Genomic DNA, 18,709 nt, shown 5'->3' with positions numbered 1-18,709 from the left:
AGAAATAATTTGAAAACAATTACTACCAAAATCGTTTTAGATTTAATACCGAAGCTTTTTCAATGTCACCAAATTTTATTTCCTTTATCTCGTGTTTTCATTTTTATGTTTAAAACTTCAAAATTAATTACGCGAATCGTTCTAAAACCACATTAATTTACAAAGTTTGTTCGATAATAAATTAAAAGCTACGAATCGCATTACCATGTAGAATTTTTTGGGATAGCCGGCTAGTATGTTGACGACTTCGCAGAACTTTAGTAAAAGTCAAAAACAAATCTTTTTTAAACTCATTTTAAACTTTATAATTGGATTTTTTTTTCTTTTAGATGAAGTTAGTGTCTTTGTGCGTAATTAACTATTTCTAAAGTAAAGTAAACCATAACCTTAATTAAATATACTTCTATTAATTGTTAAATTTGGGCTTCAGCTCTACACTATTTTAACATTATTCCCGGAAGCTAACCTGGTTGTGTTTCAGCTCCAATCACTGTCAGTAAGGCAAATATGAAAGTTCCGTCTTCTGTTTATTGATATTAAAACATAAATAATTTTGAACATCTTATGTTATACGATTATATTTTATCTTAAAACGATTCTAACTTTAACTTTTCTATAAATAAAAATAATATGGTTTCGAGTAGTTAAGTAACGGGTATTCGGACGTTAAAGACCAGCTATCTTTAAACTCCATTTGCTTCAGCTTTGCTTCAAGGGCTAGTTTTAATGAAATATGAAAAAAAAATGTATAAATAATTTGCTTGAGGTCTCAGAACATTTCTTGGAAATAATATTTTTCACAACGCAGATCACTTTTCTCCTTTGGTGTTTTTTATCAAATCTATATTAACTTTCGGCAAGTTCGTTATCATTTAATTGCCAACTTGAACAGCCACACTTGAGAAACCAATTTTAAACATTTTCTTTAAGAAATTTATAAACGAATATATTGCGTTAAACGTTGTCTTGAGGCTTAAGAATTTTTTTAATTTCAAACGGAGGCTGTTTGCCCGTTGGCAAAAATCGTCGTGGTCGAAATCACCTTTAGCTCCTCTTTCAAACTAAATGAAAATTACCAATCAATGGAATTTGGCAAGCGAGACCCTAATATTAAAGCGGTAAAATGAAAGTTTTAATGTACACTAAAATACAATACCCGATAAAGAATATTTAAACATTCTGAATTATTTAACTCTTCGTGATGCGAACCTTGAGACGAGCGCAAGCCAGATTCTTCCCGACTTCGTTCACACCCTTGTAGGTGACTTCCATCGATTGCTAAGTGGAGCAAGTTAAAAGATATTTGAAATTCGTAGAATGTGGAAATAATTAAAGAAACTCACGGCGGGGATCATCTTATGGATGTAGAAGGTGGACGTGTAGCTGAAAATGATCCCGGCCTTGACGGGGCAGGCGGGTTTGATCTTGCCCAAGCAGATGTCGTCGTTGTCCTTGGGAAAGGCCTTCTCACGACCACGCAAATTTCCGGTGATAGAGGTGGTCGCCGAACTGGCAGCGAGAGCTGCGAGAAGAGAGACGCGATTACAACTAGGTGTGGTCAAGATTTCCGAAGAAATTGATCCAATTTACGAGCTCGGATGACAGCTTGGATCTGGATGGTGGAGCCGTGTTTGAAGACGCATGGTTCGCTGTTGCAAGGGGTCACGACCAACTTCAAGATACTTCCGTTTCCTACGAAGACATGTAATAAGTGTATCACCCGTCTTAACTATAATAGCTCATGTCTTCTCTCGCCCAGTTTGATAACAACTAAAGCTCTCTCGCGCCGAACACTTCTCATAAAACAGCTCATAAAAATCCCATAAAAAGGTAGACTTCATAAGCCATATAACCCGGTTTTTAGCTTATCTAACATTTGCTCACCTCAGTTTCTCGAAAGTTTACGAGATAAAATACAGATCCGCTCTTTTCTGGCGCAATCCTTTAGTAAGTGAAGCTCAAAGGAAACACTCCTCTCTTCAGCTCAGTTCAGTTTACAAATCTTATAATTGGATTCTTTATAAGATAAATTTGTGATAGAATTGATGCGTATTTTCAGAGAACGTTGGATCTCGCAATAGGTCCGATTTATTTGAGTATGAAAAAGTTCTTGGGAAGAGTTTCCGGATTACAGTAAGAATGAATTACATCTGTGAAAACGTTGCGATCATTACAAGCATTTAAATAATAAATATTATGATATATAATTAGAATTTATTTTCTGCAAACGGTCGAAGCTATAGACTTTTTTAGCGCTGCCATTTTGTAAAAACTTACTTTTGAAAGAAATTTGAAATTTAAGTCCTCGAGTGGTTTGTGTTACGTTGAACCATTACTTAATTTCTGTATTGCTTTAACCTTCTTTTCAGTCTTTTTTAATTATTAAATTATTAATAAATTATTATAGATATAAAATTAAAGGATCGTTCTTCACAAAATTACTTTTTTTTTACTAACTCTAGGTTTGCTCCTTGGTTATAATCATATGTAGGTAATAAAGGTAATCTAAATTCTTTAGTAAGAACAGTACAATTGAAATTTGGTATTATCGAATTCTACAGTCAGAACATCAATTTCTGGGACATAGATAAAGTGACCTTCGTAAATAGAATATTTTTCAACATATAAAAATATTAACGATATGGTTATTTCAATGCAAACAATGGTTTGGTTTAGAAAAATTAACCAATAAAATAAAATTAAAATCTGGAAAAAACCTGGAAATAAAAAATGAGCCGGTAGGATGATTACCTCGAAGCACATCAAACGACTTGTGGCTTGATATTACAGAGGGCAGTTTCATAATATTACTTAGTCCAGGGCCATCCTACGTTGTAACTATGACCTGTCTATAAGTCACATGATGACTTGGCCCTTAAATACCTAATGTACCACTAAAGAATCTACGACAGATGAATGAATTGAATTGAATTCTAGAGAATCAAAATTTCCAAACGTAGTGTTATTTATCTAATTTCGTTATGAAAAAGTTTAAAACAGCAGCATTTTTAATAAAAAAAGCGGGAATTTTCAAATAATTGAAAGAAAAGCAAAGCATACATTGAGCAAAGTGGGAAACAATCAACTTCTTAATGAATAGGGAAAAGAAATCCCAAGCAGATATACCTATTTCCCCTAATACATTAAATAACTTTTTTACCGAAGAAATCACTTCACATTCGAATTACGATCCCCCCCGTTAGACCGAGTAACCCTTTTACCATGAGCCTCTTTCCTGTTACACCTGAAGAAATTAGCTCAATATCGGCAACTATCCCAAACAGCACAGCCACTGCCTATGACGAAATGCACACCAAACCTCTAAAATTCATACTTCCCTATATTTTATTGCCTATCACTTTTTTGATTAATTTATCGTTTAGCTCCGGCAAGTACCCGGAAGCCCTTAAAAAAACTATAATTATACCAATTCACAAGAAAGGCGAGATAACGGATGTAAAAAATTACAGACCTATATCGATATTACCTTTTATAGCAAAACTATTCGATAAAACCTTTAATAACCGAATGCTCTCTTTCACCACCAAACACAGATTACTCTCTGATTCTCAATTTGGTTTCCGAACCGGACTAGGAACCCTAAATGCAATATCAGAAGCATATCAATCAATAATTAATTATCTAGATAAAAAAGAAATCTGTGTCGGGGTGTTTTTAGATCTTCGGAAAGCCTTTGATTCTATCCCGCATAAAAACTTGCTAAACAAATTAAGTCATGTGGGAATAAGAGGTGTCGCAGGCAGCTGGCTAGAGAGCTATTTTGCTAATAGAATATGTTACACTAAAGCAGACTTGGGCAAAACTCTTAGTAAAATTAGGAGAGTGATTTTAGACGTCACACTTTTTAACTTTACTCTTACAAAAGCGATCCGCTCTTGAGAGCATATTTTTGACTTTTTCCGAGATTTCACTCACCCACTGAGTAAGATCTTTCGAAAGAGTACATTTCGCAAGGTCACCGATTTTACTCTTTTTGTTGGCGGCAAATTTTAATTTCTTGCGGGAAATTTGAATTGCATATAGAAATTGTACTTTAAGGGGCGATGACATTTCGGTAATTATTTTTCAGCCATATTTTCTGTGTACATGGGAAAAATGAAACAATCGTGAATGAATGAAGAAAAGGTGACGTAAGTGGACGCTCCTGCAGGCCAGGGATGGCTCCTGACTACCATTTTGGGAAAGGTCGAGTCATTATTATCTTTTAAGCCCTTTTGTATGGTGGAAAACCAAGCTTTTATGGTACGGAGAAAAGGTAGGAAAATGCACCTCAAGAGATATTAAACCGCATGTATTGAGAGCGTGTGAGTTTGCTTATGAACTTATATAAATTGCAACCATATACGTTTTAGTTATCATTAGAAACTTTATTTATCTGTAATCTTTCTGTACTCCCTGTACATTAAGAGATTGGTGATACGGGGAATGGTGATCTGGCACCTCCTGTAGCTATGGATTGCACCGTCAATGGAGAACATGCGTTTAACGTCCGCAGTGCAAGCTGGTATTGACAGAACCGTCATGGCTAAAGCGCTGAATACGGCGCAGTTGGTTGATTTGTTTCTGAAAAATAAATATTCATCTCTCTCTCCACGTCCAGGCTTGGAGAAAGCTCTATTTCATCTTCATCGCCGTCGTTTTGGCTTTCCATTAATCCAAGAAGCAGCTCGGCTGGATTAACTCCCTGAACTTTGTTATGAATCGGCAGCTCCATCCCGTAGGGCTTAACCAACACCGACAGATATTCTTTTAATACTCCTTTCGCTCAGTCGTTTGGGGCACATTTGAATTTCTGGTTATCTACTTTGCAACATTATATGTTAAATAAGTTGGATATAATTACCAAATGTATTTAATACACTTACCAGAGAAGTGGTCGACAACGTAAAATTTTTGGCGAGGGTCCAAAAGCGCAGCAACAATGTAATCACCATCGTCGATTTCCGCTTGACAGCGCGTCCTTAGTCGAGAAAGCAGTTCCTTTCTGAAGGACTCGAAAAAGATCCCTTTCGTGTTCATTAGCTCCCTTTGAACCTTCATGAGTTGGCCAATGACCAAGTTGGACACTGGCCCTTTCGTTTGAAACACGTCCGTGGCTTCTTTGAATGGCTTAAGTAGCCTCAGAATCTCCTTCATATGAAGCACGTCACTGTCGTCCGGTAGAGGCAATTTCGTCGCGACTTTCTCCAAATGCGCCGACAAGATGGTGGTGGCCAACGCCTTTACCATTCCAGGCTGAAAGTAACAGTTAGCCTAATACCTCCAAGAAGCGGTCTATAGCCATGTAAGTCGAATTCCATCTTACACCTCCAATGGCTTTCAAATCCTGCCCCTCAGGGGAGATTTGTCGAAAAGCCTCGGACCACTTTGCTGACCGATGAAGAAAGTTAAGCCACAAATTAACCTTTTTTATAACGGCTCTGACGTGATTACTGGTTACAGCGTCTATGGCACCATTCACTACTAATTGTAGGGAATGGGCAACGCACTTTTTCCTGCTCCAGTTAGCTGGAATGTCGACTTCGATGCAGTCATCGTCGAAATTAATGTCCGAGTTTTCGGAAATAGATATTGGAGTCCTGCGAAATACGATAGTCAGGAAGGAATATTTTATCCATTGAGTTCCTCGCTATAAAAACAAATATACGTATTATAATTCCAAAGTGACTTCACTCGTTCAACAGGGAGCAAATCGTACCGTCGTCAAGCGCCACGTGACTTTCTTCGTGGTCGCTTTCGAGCTCCTCGGGTGACTGCGATGTGGACAGTGAAACCGTGGAACAATTGAGGTCCACGTCAGACACCTCCACACTTCGGGCATTTAAAGTTCGAGGCGTTTCTGCGGCCAAACGCAATGCTTTAGAAATATTCGCCGCGTTATCCGCGCACACACAGGAAATCTACGAAAGCAAACATTTTGAAGTCTTTGACGTTACATATTATCAGACTAAGATACGAAAATTCAACTCTTACCCGCGATGGCTGGATATCAAAATACGATAAAATGTCCTTCAACTTTTCGTAAATTGCTTCCCCGGTGTGGCTGCCCGGAAAATGGGCGAAGGCTAACACCATGTTCTGAAAGTTGAAGCTTGAGTCGATAAATTGGGCTCTCACCCCAATCACCGACTCTCTTCTCCTATTACTCCAACGTCAAATGAAGATTTTTCATCGGAATGCCATCGAGAATGTTCTGCAATTTAGATTTTAAGGAAAATGTAATTAGTTTTTCCGGAACTTTGTACGCACCTTAAGTTTTGGTCGGAGTTCTTTTTCCACAATAAAGTCCAAATCTCTAATAATTTGACGTCGAGAGTACACCGTCAGCGCGGGGTTAGCGACGGTAATCGCTGCGCGAAATCCTTCGCTCTCCACTGTGCTGAAAGGTATACCGGCCATGGCAACCATGTTCACTAGGGCTTTCCGGAATCCAATCTGCTGGGGATGACTGGGTGGCAGCTTGCTCGTGGGCTTCTTTTTAGGCGATGGGGGCGAGGGAAATAGAACAATATCGCTAGGTTGGGCCACTGTTGGCTGTGCCAGGTCAATTGTATGAACCACCTATATAATTTTTGTAAAACAAAGAATGGTTAAAAACATAACATACAAGACTTGTTTAAAAACCCTACTAACCTTAAGGTGACGTCTCCAATTGTAGTCGCTCCCATTTGATCCCCGAAATGCGCGACTGCAGTAATTACATGTCCCGTAAATTGTGCGTGAAGCAGTACCGTCACTTTTGGGCTTACTGCCCACGTAGGTAAAATGAGTGCCTAGTTTCCGCGCCCCGAGTTTACCATTTTGTAATTTGGCCATGAACGTTTTATCGAACACCAATTTACCGGTGTCCAGACGGCCGACTCCTCCCGAATTTAAGTCGGGAGAGTGCTTCCGTTTCAAGGAAGATTGTGAAACCGTCGGACGCGCTCCAACTAAAGCGGGGGAACTACAACTTGTGGACCTGTAAGTCAGAAATAAGCGAAGATTCTTGATAATGAAAATTATACAACTGAAATATCAGTGAACCCATTATAATATTAGCGAGGGATGACGATTAAAAAAACAGGAATAGCCCTAAAGGAATCCTACACGAACATGAAAATTTAAACAAAACTAAATACTTTATCAACGTACATTTTAAAACGATCCTGAAGAAACCGCAAGCAGACAATGAGCTGTGCATTACAGAAATCAGACAGCCCTATTTATATCGTGTGTGGACGTTCACCCCCCCCCCCCTTCTAAAATGCCCGGTTAGGAAGTAGAAGGTAGATGAAAATATTAACAAAAATTTCTTAAGAAAATTCTATATCTAATAAATATTAATTTGCAATGCAATTCAAACAGTAAAGTAGAGTATTCAAGTGTTAAAATTCATTTTACAAATAGACAAAACAAATAAATAACTGAAGTACGCATCGCCCTATAAAGTAAGCTTGTCTAAATGAAATTCGAATTTCCCGCCACCAAAAAGGAGTAAATACGGTGACCTTGAGGAAAAAACTCTTTGAAAGATCTTACTCGAAGAGTGACTAAAAAGTAAAAAAATTCACTCTTCGCGGGGAGTATTCATCAGCGAGATTAAAATGTGGGAAGATAACGAATTTGGACGTTTTTTTACTCCTACTCTTGAGTAAGAGTGAGAGGGAAATATTTACTCGTGATTTTGCCCATGTCTGCACTAAAGTAAACGACGTATTATCTACACCTAAGACATTACAAAACGGTACCCCGCAGGGCTCAATAATATCACCATTACTCTTTAATTTATACTTAAACGATATCACCGACGTCATCAAATCTGGTTTAATACTGTACGCGGATGATACTTTGTTATTAATGGGGGGGGGGGAATGTGCTCAATCTGTCTTACAAAAAGTTAACCTAGTATTAGATAAAATAAATTTATGGCTAAAAAAATAATTTAACACTAAACCTTTCAAAAACTGAATATATTATTTTTAGCAACATAGGAAAAATACAAACACCTCAATTGAATTAACCATAGACAACCAAACAATAAATAGTGTATACAAATACCTAGGAATAATCTTCGATCATAACTTAAACTGGAATTTCCATGTCGAGAACATATGTAAAACTCTAAGAACGATAAGTGGAATTTTATACAAATGTAGAACAATAATGACTCACAAAATTTTTAAAGAAGTGTACTATGCCCTCTTTAACGCTAAAATGAGCTACGGCTATTGTATATGGGGGAATACAAATAAACACAACTTAAATCGAATCAGTATTCTTCAAAAACGAGCTATTCGCGCCATAAACAACGTCCCCTACCTAGCGCACACAAGGGAACTATTCTTAAAAGAAGCAATTTTAACTATATATCAATTATACGATTACTTATCAATGTTGTTCCTGTATAAAGATTATCATGGTGAACAAAAATTATAAAAATTAAAAAAACCCTATCAACTTAAGATATAAATATATGTTTGAAATTCCACACTGCGCTACGAATAAAAATTTACATCTATTTACTATAGTGGAATAAAACTCCTAGACTACTTGACAAACAAAATAGACATAAATAAAAAATATAATCAATTTAAACGTGATCTTAAGTCTGTCCTAATGGAAAGAGATGTATAAATTTTATTAAATCAATTATTTTATTGTAACCTTTTTCAACGCGGTATTTTCTGTTTTAATATTTTCATTTTGTTATTTATATTTTATGTATTACATTTTTTAACCTTTAAACAAAATTGTTACTAATGCCATCAAATTATAAAAAAATATTATTTAAAACAAACAAGGGCTTACAAGTCAAACAATGACTTAGCCCTACATCACATTTGTATTTAAATAGAAAAATTCAATAAACTTGAACTTGAACTTGAACTTGAACTTAATAATGAGCGAAATGATCTAGAATCCAAATTTTACTTGGGTTAAATGAGCAGAGAAGTAAATGTCTATTTGGACTAAAGGCAAGTGGACCTTATCAAAATATTTGAGCTATGTTTATTAGTAATAAAAAGCCATAATATTTTATTAAACAAGAAAAAAGCTTACCTATCACTTATATACGAGCGAATGATAACTTCACCAAAAGGGGTTTTCTGGGCTATAAAGCTTACCAGGAACCCATACCTCTACTTGGAATGCTTATCCTGCCGTACAGCGTATGGTAAGATCAATCTGACGGCTTTGGCCCCGCCCACGAGATAAAAAATTCCCTCTGCGCGCGCTCCCCTCTCACGTTGTTGTTTGTTTAGTAAAAATAGTGGCGTTAAAAAAATCGTTAGCCACATTGAGACGAAAATCGGCCCCAATAAGCATTCCAAGTAGAGGTATGGATTCCTGAGCTTACTCTTTTACGTTGGTTTTTCATAATATTCTATTAATTGGGAAATTTTCAAATTTGTTTTGTTGATTAATCAGAAAAATTATGTATTTTTAGAGAACTGTTATTAGTTTGCCATGTTCGGTTAGCAGTTTGATGGGACTAGTTAATTAATTCTTTTTTGGTACTGATTGTGAGCTCTAACCAATTTGATTTTTCACGAATGAGAGCAGTAACTTTCCTTAGCAAACTGGACGAGAGAAGAGATGAGCTATTTGCAAGAGTGGATGTGGGTGAGACGTATTATCGGAGACCCCAAATATGTCCATTAACATGGTTTGTATATTGAGAATGGATTTTGATAAAATGCCCATCACTGGTTAAAGGGATGTCATCAATTTTCTGCCAAATCATAGTGAGTAGTTTTATTTTGCCATTTGAAGAACACTTGGAGTCCATTGGAGCCGACGTTTTCACCCTCAACAGGCAGAAGAGGAACAAAAGAAACGAGAATGATCGAACAGAATAGGAACAACGAGAGAACCAGTCTGGACTCAGTTTCGCGATGTCCCAAGAACTTGCAAATAAAAGATGCATAACGCACTAAATTAACGGTCTAAACCAAAGAAGCTAAATGCCCACCGCGTAGAATCATCGACAAGTTAAATATTGAGTCTAGAACCCCTAGAAATCATGTTAAATCGATACTCTCCAATGGTCCCTCTAATGCCAAGTTAAAATCTTGGATTAATAATAGAAGCTAACGCTTCCTGGATATAACACTCTAGCCTTTGGCATAGGAGGGCAAAATCGTAATTCGTTTCCTTCTATTGGTTTTATATTACAAATTGGAACGTATATATTTACAAAATGTAATTTCAACTCGTGAAACTAGCCATACTATTTGCCAAAGTAATAATCGAATTATCAATCACTATTATAATCCAGCTTTAAAGCTTCGATTAGAATCACAATTTGGATGCAGAATATTCTCAAATCTATAAATCTTTTTCACGAACGTTATATCTCCCAAGAAATGATAGGCAAATCAGTTTTGTGATTACGATCGGCTCAGTTTTACAGGCTTTGTTTCAAAATCACGAATCTAAATTTTTTCGATTACTCAACGCTTCAAATGTTGCAACAGATAGCTTAACTCTAAGGGGTTTCAAATCGCACTCGAGATGCTAGATAACTAACAGTATAGTGAGGGATTCAGACTCAGAAATTGCCTTCAAATAAGTGAAACCATGGTTTCCTTTAAATAACAAAAATGCTAAGAATTGTAGCGAGTGTTCGAACTCACGATTTTTATTATATTTTATGTCGATTGCTGATTGTGATTTTTCTAGTAGCGTAGTGAAAATTTCCCTCAAATCTGGAATCAAGCAGCGTCGCCGATCCTGGGGACAGAGGGCGCTTGGTCCTCCTCTGAAATATAACCTGGGAGCTGAACCCCCCCCCCCCCCCGCCCCCTGGGAACACGACGATCCTAAAGCGCCAGGTTATTATTTACTAAGTAAAATTAAAATATTTATGTTAGTTTAAAATTGTTTATTGAGACTGACGAACAAAGCTTTCGTCACATATTTAATCAATCTTGCACAACTTTATTCATCCCTCACTTCTTCTGGTTCGGCGCTAAACTTGTGGCCCCCTCTGGAAAAAAAGGCGATTGGCGCCGCTGGCTTACAGTAAAAGCATATGTAACATAATTACTCATAAGTATGCCACTTTACCTTTATTCCATTCAAAACTCTTCACTAACGGTTTGTCTAACCACGAACCAGTAAAAAGGTGGACTACGTTAGATTTTAACCTTTTTATTCATCCTAGTAATTTTGGGAATCACACTATTGGCTACTGACATATTTATTTAAGGCAATGGAAAACCTCTAAATTGAGAAGGAATTTTTGCGTCGAAATTTTAGTCAGCCCAATGTAGCTTTGTTGAAATTTATTAACTCGCTCGGTTTGTGCGGATGAAGTTAAATAATGAGTAGTTTAGAAAAAGAAAAGGTTGGGGAAAATGACAAATACGGTTCGGTTCAGAGATTACTTTCCAAAAATGGAACAAGTCGTCGAAGTGGGATATTCCACCAGCGTTTTTAAAACCAATACTAAGCCCATAGCTAAGCCTAGAAGAGTTAGGCCTAGGCTCAACAGAATCTGCCCCAGAAAAGCTCAACCTGAATTTCAACTAATTTTTTCAATTAACCTGCTTCTTTTATTTGACAATGCAAATTTATTTTAGAACCTGAGTCTCCGAAAACTTTATTAATTGCATTAACAGCACTTGACAGCATATTGTAGTTCATTTTAGCTCCTAAGCCTTGATTGTTCAAACCGGTTTGTTTACTAAAATAATGGCCGTCGATTGGCTAATTGAGCGACGGCATAATCGGCATTTTAGATTCGATGACGTCAAATATGACATCAAATATTACGTCAAATATTACGTAGGGTACGGATGACGCAATATCTGTGAAACAAACCCTTATTGAAGAAATAGAGATAGTTGCATACTTATGAGTAATTATGTTACATATGGTAAATGGTTAAGCTTTTTAATATACATTTTTGGAACATCCATTCAAAACTCGTGGAAAACTGCGTTTAACAGAAAATAAGTTGAAATTAAGTAAGGCCATAGTTAAGTTTAATTAAAACTTTTCCTTCAAAGCGAAACGCACACTTATAAAGAAAAAATATAATTTAATTTAATAATCCAAGCGGCTACTGGCACTGGTTCGATGGCCAAAGAGCAGCAGTGGCGTTGCCAAAAAGTGTTAGAAAGGTAGGCAAAGTAAGTTTTTAAAATTTGGGCCATTTAGAAGCAATTGGGGCCTCTTCTTTAGATTATTTTTTCTGGAAATTAATACTTAACCGCGAAATGGTTTAGCGAATATTATTTTTGGGCCCCCTTGGTGGAATTATCTTGCTTACTCCCTGGCACTGCTACTGAAGAGCGAATGAAACAACTGTGTGAACAAATCTAAACCCACAACTAAAGGTGCTGCGTGATAAAACACTTCACAAATAACCATCCTTGATATGGAACCTGAGACATTCCATTATAGGACATGAGGGCCGCGCGGAGAAAACTATGACAAATATAGTCTTGGGCACTTCTGGTTAAAAGTATCCGATTTAGGTGCTGGTAACAGGGCCGTCTTAAGGATTTTTGGGGCCTTGGGCCCAATGAGATTTGAAGGCTCTTTTTAATATTGATTTTTTTAAAAGGTTGTGAAAAATATGACTGTCCAAATTAAAACCACTATAGCATGTATTGAATTTTTCAAAAACCAATTATTCCGTCCTATTAATGCAATTGCTTTGCGGGCCCTCTTGAAATTTTTGTGGGCAGTTTTTCACCTCCCCGGGAGTTTTTCTCCCACACAGAAGGATCCTGTATTACATTTATAATATCCTCATAACTACCTAAAATGTTAATTTAGTAAAATTAATGCAGGGTGGAAAAGATCAGACCCACACTTTTTTTTGACTAAAGGCCTCAAACTGTGTATCTAAAAATTGTCGACGGAATAAATCGGAATTCGACACTACATATATTTGTAACTGGTTTAAAAATCTATATATTTCTCAAAGCTTGTCCTTCTGTACGTATGTATGTATGTATGTATGTCCCATTAATAACGTTTTAACACCGATAGGTAGCACGCTGAAATTTTCACCTCGTGCTCAGCTGTCTTTTTTCTAGCTCAACGCACTATTATGACCTGGCGGTGACCTTCCGTGTCCAGGCTGACCGTTATTTCAATGCTGCGCCTGGTGGGATACTTCTCCTTGAACAACGGGGCTTTTTTACGTGAGTCTCTTCCCGGGAAATGCCGGGTACAAAAGGCTAGTTAGAAATAAGATAATTTTTTTCTAATTAGCAACTAAATAATAAATAACTAATTAATTACTAAATATTCAATGACTAATTAGTGCAATTCCAATGCGTCTTGCTTATTTCTAATCTTGCATCCAGTTACAAAATTCAGTAGTTTCCTATTTACCGATTTATTCTATTGGCAGTCTTGACATGGAAAATTTTAGATTCTTAAGGTCTTTTCACACGAGACAAATTTTTGCCCCAACAACATGAGTGAAAAAAATGGTTCAGTCAACTTCTAGATATTCTACTGACACAAACCAATTACTTCACTCAACTCGAGTTGATTCATCTAATCGAGTCAAAACGTTGGCTAGTGGGAAAAGGCCTTTTAAAAGTCAAAATAAGTTTGTCTGACCTTTTTTACCCTGTATAGCATTATCGCTAGGTAAAGTCTTTGTGAAGGGTTTGCCCTTCACAAAGACTTTACATATACAGTGCAGTTTTAGTTGGACTTCCAACTGTGACTATTTTTTGGTTAATATTCTTTAATTTTATAGAAAAGTGATCATTATTCTTGAAAAATAACGTGAAAACGTATATTTCAAATTATGGAAATAATATAAATGATATATTAACGCAACGTATGGTATGTCTAGTCTACTTAAAACTATACCGAAGACAACCTACCATAGCAAAGAGATCGCACAAGCTTCCAAAGTGTTGATTATAGTTTTCTTTCAGACACTAATAATTTTACGAAACGTTGTGCAAGTTTTTGGGAAAAATATTTTAAAGTGATTTCGGGTCGATGCACGAAACGCATATACCCCTGTGAAAAGACGAACTTTACTTAGTTGTCAAACCCAACCTATGCATTTGGAAGAGCGACACGGCATCACCAGATAACATTCTATTATATTCTAGCCGATATGGAGTTTTCAGCAGGATCTGAATTGTTCTTCCACTAGGGCCGCTACTAATCAAGTCTGTGTATGTGTGTATGTGTGGGGGTGGACTTGTGTGTGTGTGTGGGGGGTTCGTGTTTTTTTACATTCTGACGTAATGTGTGATCTTGACAACGCGTGGCTCGTGCTCTTACCTTTTTAAATTAAATCACTTGTCAAATGCTCAGATACCTCTAGCTCGGCCACGCCAATTATCTTGGGAAATTAGTTACAATGCTATTTATTCAACGTCAATCTAACTTTCGAATACAAACGGTGTTGATTTTCTTACGATAAGATCCATATATAGTGACTGAATAGTGATCATGATCCTGATTCAACTATTTCTAGTGGTAGAAGCAAAAACGTCAAATAATGTTCCCACTAGGAGAAATAAATTCTGAATTGTGATTTTGAACTCCTCTGTACAATTTTCCCAAATTCGCATCTCGAACTCGAATTCAAACTCCTGGGGGTTCAGCTACCCATTCCAAAAAAATTTCTATTCTAGAATTTGCATCGACAAATCAATTTACGGGAATCTTCTTTTTGATTTAGAAATAACTAATTCGTTCGATTTAGCTTTAAAAAAATGAACTTCTTTCCCCCGAACAAAACCTTAACAGATCTCTAGAGTCTAGAGCCACGATCGTATCAACGAATTGGGGAAAGCCTACTCAGAAGGAACGGATTCTAATAACAGATCACAATGCGAAAGCTTCGAACGTATTAAAATATATTATCTGATATTTAACGGGGTGAAGCTAACGGGTGAAATTGATGCCCAAAAATCGTTATTTTGCCCACCACTGGCCTTTTGTACATGATTTGGGTTTGGCTCACATAAGCCAGTGAAAGAAGGGGACGACTTCCTTTAAAATGTTACCTTTCCGGTTTTCGCAACGCAAATCAGGAGCCAATATTGTAAGCAAGCGATTTTTAGTTTGAAAAGCAAAGGGTTTGAAATCCCTTGCTCTTAGTTCTTTGAAATGAAAGCAAAAATTAAGGTTTTATTGGTTATTCAATCATTTTTTTTTGTTAATGGGTGTGAAGCACCTAAATGTAAAAGTGATTCAAGATACGCTGACCGTGCTTATATGGAAAACGTAAAAATATTACCTTTTCCTAAGCCTTTCTCAAAACGTGTTTGTTCGCGTATGCACTTGTTTGCCCGTTGTGCTTCTTAAAATTGCCACTAGGCGCGCTGGGGTCGCCCATTGGCTTTTGTGAGCCGCGTTGTTGAGTAAGTGTCATATCCAGGAAGCGTTAGCTTCTATTATTAATTAATCCTTTTGGGGTGAAACGGTTTGGGAGTTATTAGTGTATTGTATATTTTTAAGAGTGTAATCATTTGAGTGCAGGTGGCTTTCGGGGTTTCCTCGGCGCCAACCTTCTTTGTCCTAATAACGAAACATTTTGTGGAAAGTTTTGGATTTGGAGACGGGTTGTGATCGGGGCTCGGACAATTCCCGCTTCTTTTGGGGAAATCTGCTCGCTTGGATCGTAGGATAATCGGGGTTTAACCCGCCAGTTGGGGGAGGAGAGTTATAAACAATTTTTGAGAGCGAGCTGAGTTGGAAAATATCAGTGCCTGGACAAGAGCGTCCCTAGTTAGTTTGTTATTCCTATGTGCTGGGGAAATTAGTAATTTTGTGCTTTTCTGTAATAAACAGTTGTTAAGTTTTTAAAATACGTGCATTTATTTTTAGAGTTTTAAGCCAGTCCGGTTATTAAAAATAGTTTAGAGTAATCGCGCGAAGAGAGAAATGTTTCAGTCCGTTTTCTCTTCGGGTTAAAGTTAATCTTTAACCCCCTTTAAGTAATTAGCTCTCCCATTGACGGAAAAGCCGTCACAAACCTCTGCCCCACAACTGTACCTTAACCGATTTCCGCCTGCTCCACGCCAGTACAGTTTCAAATCTCGTTCGATCGCCAATAAGTTCTTAAGACGAATAGTTGATGTAAGAGCTTAACGCAAAGTTTCTTTTTATCTCATCTCCTTCCATAGTAAATATCCCCCGCCCGCCATGACTGCCAAGTATCCCGAGGATACTCAAGATTTATGTAAAAAATCCGGGTTTTATTTTTTGGCATTTATATTTCAATTACGTTTCATTGAGTATCCTAATCACTGCCCGACATCATCTTTCATTACTTATTTGCTGCGAACTGCCTCGTCGTAATAAATGAGGTCGGGAAGCGTAATATCTCACAATCACCGTAAGAACACTTGATTTTTAAAAGGGGGTCGTGGTCGAACAGCGCGGCAGTTGAAAGATAAATCCTCTATGAGCGCTAAGTATAGTATTAATTGTCCTGTAGGATGTAGTTTGTCGATGGTCAAACGTTGTCATAAGCTACAGTTTATTTTAGTTATAACGGAACTATTCGCACCATTGGTCGAAATCCCGTTAAACTCCTTTCATACACCAAATTAAGAACTACCAATCAACGTAATTCTGACAAGCAAGATCAAAATATTAAAGCGGTAAAATGAGTTTTATTGTACACTAAAATACAATACACGATAATGAATATTTAAACATGGTGAATTATTTACGCCTTCGTGATGCGAACCTTGAGACGAGCGCAAGCCAGATTCTTCCCGACTTCGTTCACACCCTTGTAAGTGACTTTCATCGATTGCTAAGTGGTGAAACAATGGTCTCATTAAACAATGCATGTTAGAATACTTTTTAAACTCGTGAAATGTGAAAATAATTAAAAAAACTCACGGCGGGGATCATCTTGTGGATGTGGAAGGTGGATGCGTAGGTGTATATGTTCCCTGGCTTGACGGGACAGGCGGGTTTGATCTTGCCCAAGCAGATGTCTTCGTTGTCCTTGGGGAAGGCCATCTCGCGACCACGCAAGTTGCCGGTAATAGAGGTGGTGGCCGAATTAGCACCGCAAGCTGCGAGGAAAGATAAAGATTAGAACTAGATGATGTCGAAGGAGTGGAAGAGATCATTCCAACTTACGAGCTCGGATGACAGCTTGGATCTGGATTGTAGAGCCGTGTTTGAAAACGCACGGTTCGCTGTTGCAAGGGGTCACGACTAACTTCGTCAGACTTCCATTACCTAAGAAAACGTTTTACAAGTGCCCTATCTTAACCCGCAACCCTTCATTTACAACAACAGTAACTTACCGCAATCAGTGAATTTAACGGCTCCAGCATTAGCCATAGCGAAAATAGACGCCATTAGGGCTAAGACAATTACACTAACAGAAGACATATTTTTGAGATTATTTCTGACCAACAACGAAGTTGAATCGTAATTTATTGGAAAACCGCCGCTGATAGAATGCTGCTTCAATTCATTTCCCGACGTCTTTTATATCCGAGCTTTTACCGACTGGGAGTGTTTTATCCCTGATAACAATAGCCGACCACTTTTTTGGTGAAATATTATTTTAGCTAATAGAAATTTTACGTCTAACAGAAAACACAAACTTGAAAACGTGTACGAAATGTTTAAAAAACCACCTGATTAAACAGGTTGTTCCTGCTGATTGTTAACCTTTCAAAATAATTTTTGGTGTTTGAACCGAGTGCCCAAGAGTCTTCTTACCAGTACAATAGCTCCTTTTTTATGATAAATTTTCCATTAGTTGTTTTGTGTAAATTTGTAGGGAAAAGAAATTAAACAAGGACTCCTGACGTTTTACACTGAAATGTGCTCTCGGTAAATTTATGAATATTAACCGGGTCGTACATTTAATTGTAGGTTGCATTTACATTATTAAGGACTATTTATATATTTATTGTGAATATAGAAAATAAGTTTTTTGATTGAAACTTTCGATATAATTGATTTATTTAAATGTTGTGTCGTTCATTAAACGGGATCGTAGGTGGCATAAGTTTAGTTTAAAAACACAAATCTACATATAATTTGTTTGGATTATTATTTTTCGTTTTCGAGAATAGTACTTGATTAAAGTTTCAGCCCTTACGAGTTATTTTTGGGCCACTAGAGTAGTATTATTTTGCCATTTGAAGAACACTTGGAGCCGTTGGAGCCGATGGAGCTCATTGGCGCCATTGGAGCCCAAACCTTTTATAGATAACCTATACGAGGCTGATATAATATTATGATTATCGGTACTTAGAGGACAGATAACTTAAGCAATGGTGGTTATTTAAACTAAAAGTAAACACGTACGATTCGGGGGATCGACACTTTACGTCATTCCGTATGAGCATAGAGTAAATTATACATTTCGTCAGTCTTGTTTGTTTACACAGCGAATAAAATGTGTGTAGGAACCTCAACTGAAACCAATACTGAAACTAATACTAGGACGTATGGGGAAAACCAGTGTGTAAGCCTTTAGTACACGTGACTGGTATTTCCAAGTAAAGATTGTGAAACGTCGGAGTTTGTTTACACGGCGAATCAAATGCGTGTACGAACCGATACTGAAACTAAAACTAAAACGTATGGGGTAAACCAGTTTGTATGCCTTTATAACACGTGACTGGTATATCCAAGTAAACATTTCAAATACCATAATGGGTTCAAGTACATACCATAAATATAATATAGCAATTAAAATTTTAATAACACTTGATACTTTTAGTAT

General features: G+C 37.1%; 3 protein-coding genes across 5 annotated transcripts in view; 1 reads left to right on the top strand and 2 right to left on the bottom strand.

Annotated features, from left to right (window-relative positions):
* The window catches only part of LOC149925374 (mite group 2 allergen Gly d 2.02-like), a 124,966-nt gene that overhangs the window by 9,576 nt on the left and 96,681 nt on the right, over nt 1–18,709 (top strand). The gene's annotated exons all lie outside the window — the stretch shown is intronic.
* Nucleotides 1,124–17,373, bottom strand: LOC149925376 (mite group 2 allergen Gly d 2.02-like). Of its 3 annotated transcripts, none has more exons than XM_090160578.1 (4): nt 17,271–17,373; nt 1,591–1,692; nt 1,344–1,522; nt 1,124–1,278 (listed from the first exon to the last, which is right to left on the bottom strand). In XM_090160578.1, exons 1-4 carry the CDS (start codon nt 17,356–17,358, stop codon nt 1,189–1,191), a joined length of 459 nt encoding a protein of 152 aa, XP_090016704.1. In that variant the 5' UTR covers nt 17,359–17,373; the 3' UTR covers nt 1,124–1,188. The 3 variants fall into 3 exon arrangements, with proteins under 3 accessions (XP_090016704.1, XP_090016702.1, XP_090016703.1); XM_090160576.1 differs by lacking the exons at nt 1,344–1,522; nt 1,591–1,692 and adding exons at nt 16,855–17,033; nt 17,101–17,202 and having other exon boundaries at nt 1,142–1,278; nt 17,271–17,360; XM_090160577.1 differs by lacking the exons at nt 1,124–1,278; nt 1,344–1,522; nt 1,591–1,692 and adding exons at nt 16,601–16,765; nt 16,855–17,033; nt 17,101–17,202 and having other exon boundaries at nt 17,271–17,360.
* On the bottom strand, nt 6,164–7,188 carry LOC149925377 (uncharacterized). Its single transcript, XM_090160821.1, has 4 exons — nt 7,156–7,188; nt 6,655–6,982; nt 6,271–6,582; nt 6,164–6,214 (listed from the first exon to the last, which is right to left on the bottom strand). Coding segments are annotated over exons 1-4 (693 nt in total). The 5' UTR covers nt 7,158–7,188.

This window comes from Leiobunum rupestre, chromosome 10 (assembly GCF_980474605.1).
Source record: "Leiobunum rupestre chromosome 10, qqLeiRupe1.1.hap1, whole genome shotgun sequence".
Lineage (NCBI taxonomy): Eukaryota > Metazoa > Arthropoda > Arachnida > Opiliones > Sclerosomatidae > Leiobunum > Leiobunum rupestre.
Note: the sequence above shows the minus strand (reverse complement) of the source record. Positions and strands in the feature narration are given on the sequence as shown.

Coding starts and splice junctions, on each gene's coding strand:
- LOC149925377 (XM_090160821.1), bottom strand. Junction 6,583..6,654: donor ATTGGAGACGTCACCTTAAG/GTTAGTAGGGTT, acceptor AAAATTATATAG/GTGGTTCATACAATTGACCT. Junction 6,215..6,270: donor AACTCCGACCAAAACTTAAG/GTGCGTACAAAG, acceptor TCTAAATTGCAG/AACATTCTCGATGGCATTCC.
- LOC149925376 (XM_090160578.1), bottom strand. CDS start 17,358: ATGTCTTCTGTTAGTGTAATTGTCTTAGCCCTAATGGCGTCTATTTTC. Junction 1,693..17,270: donor CGTTAAATTCACTGATTGCG/GTAAGTTACTGT, acceptor ATGTCTTCGTAG/GAAACGGAAGTATCTTGAAG. Junction 1,523..1,590: donor CCAAGCTGTCATCCGAGCTC/GTAAATTGGATC, acceptor CTCTTCTCGCAG/CTCTCGCTGCCAGTTCGGCG.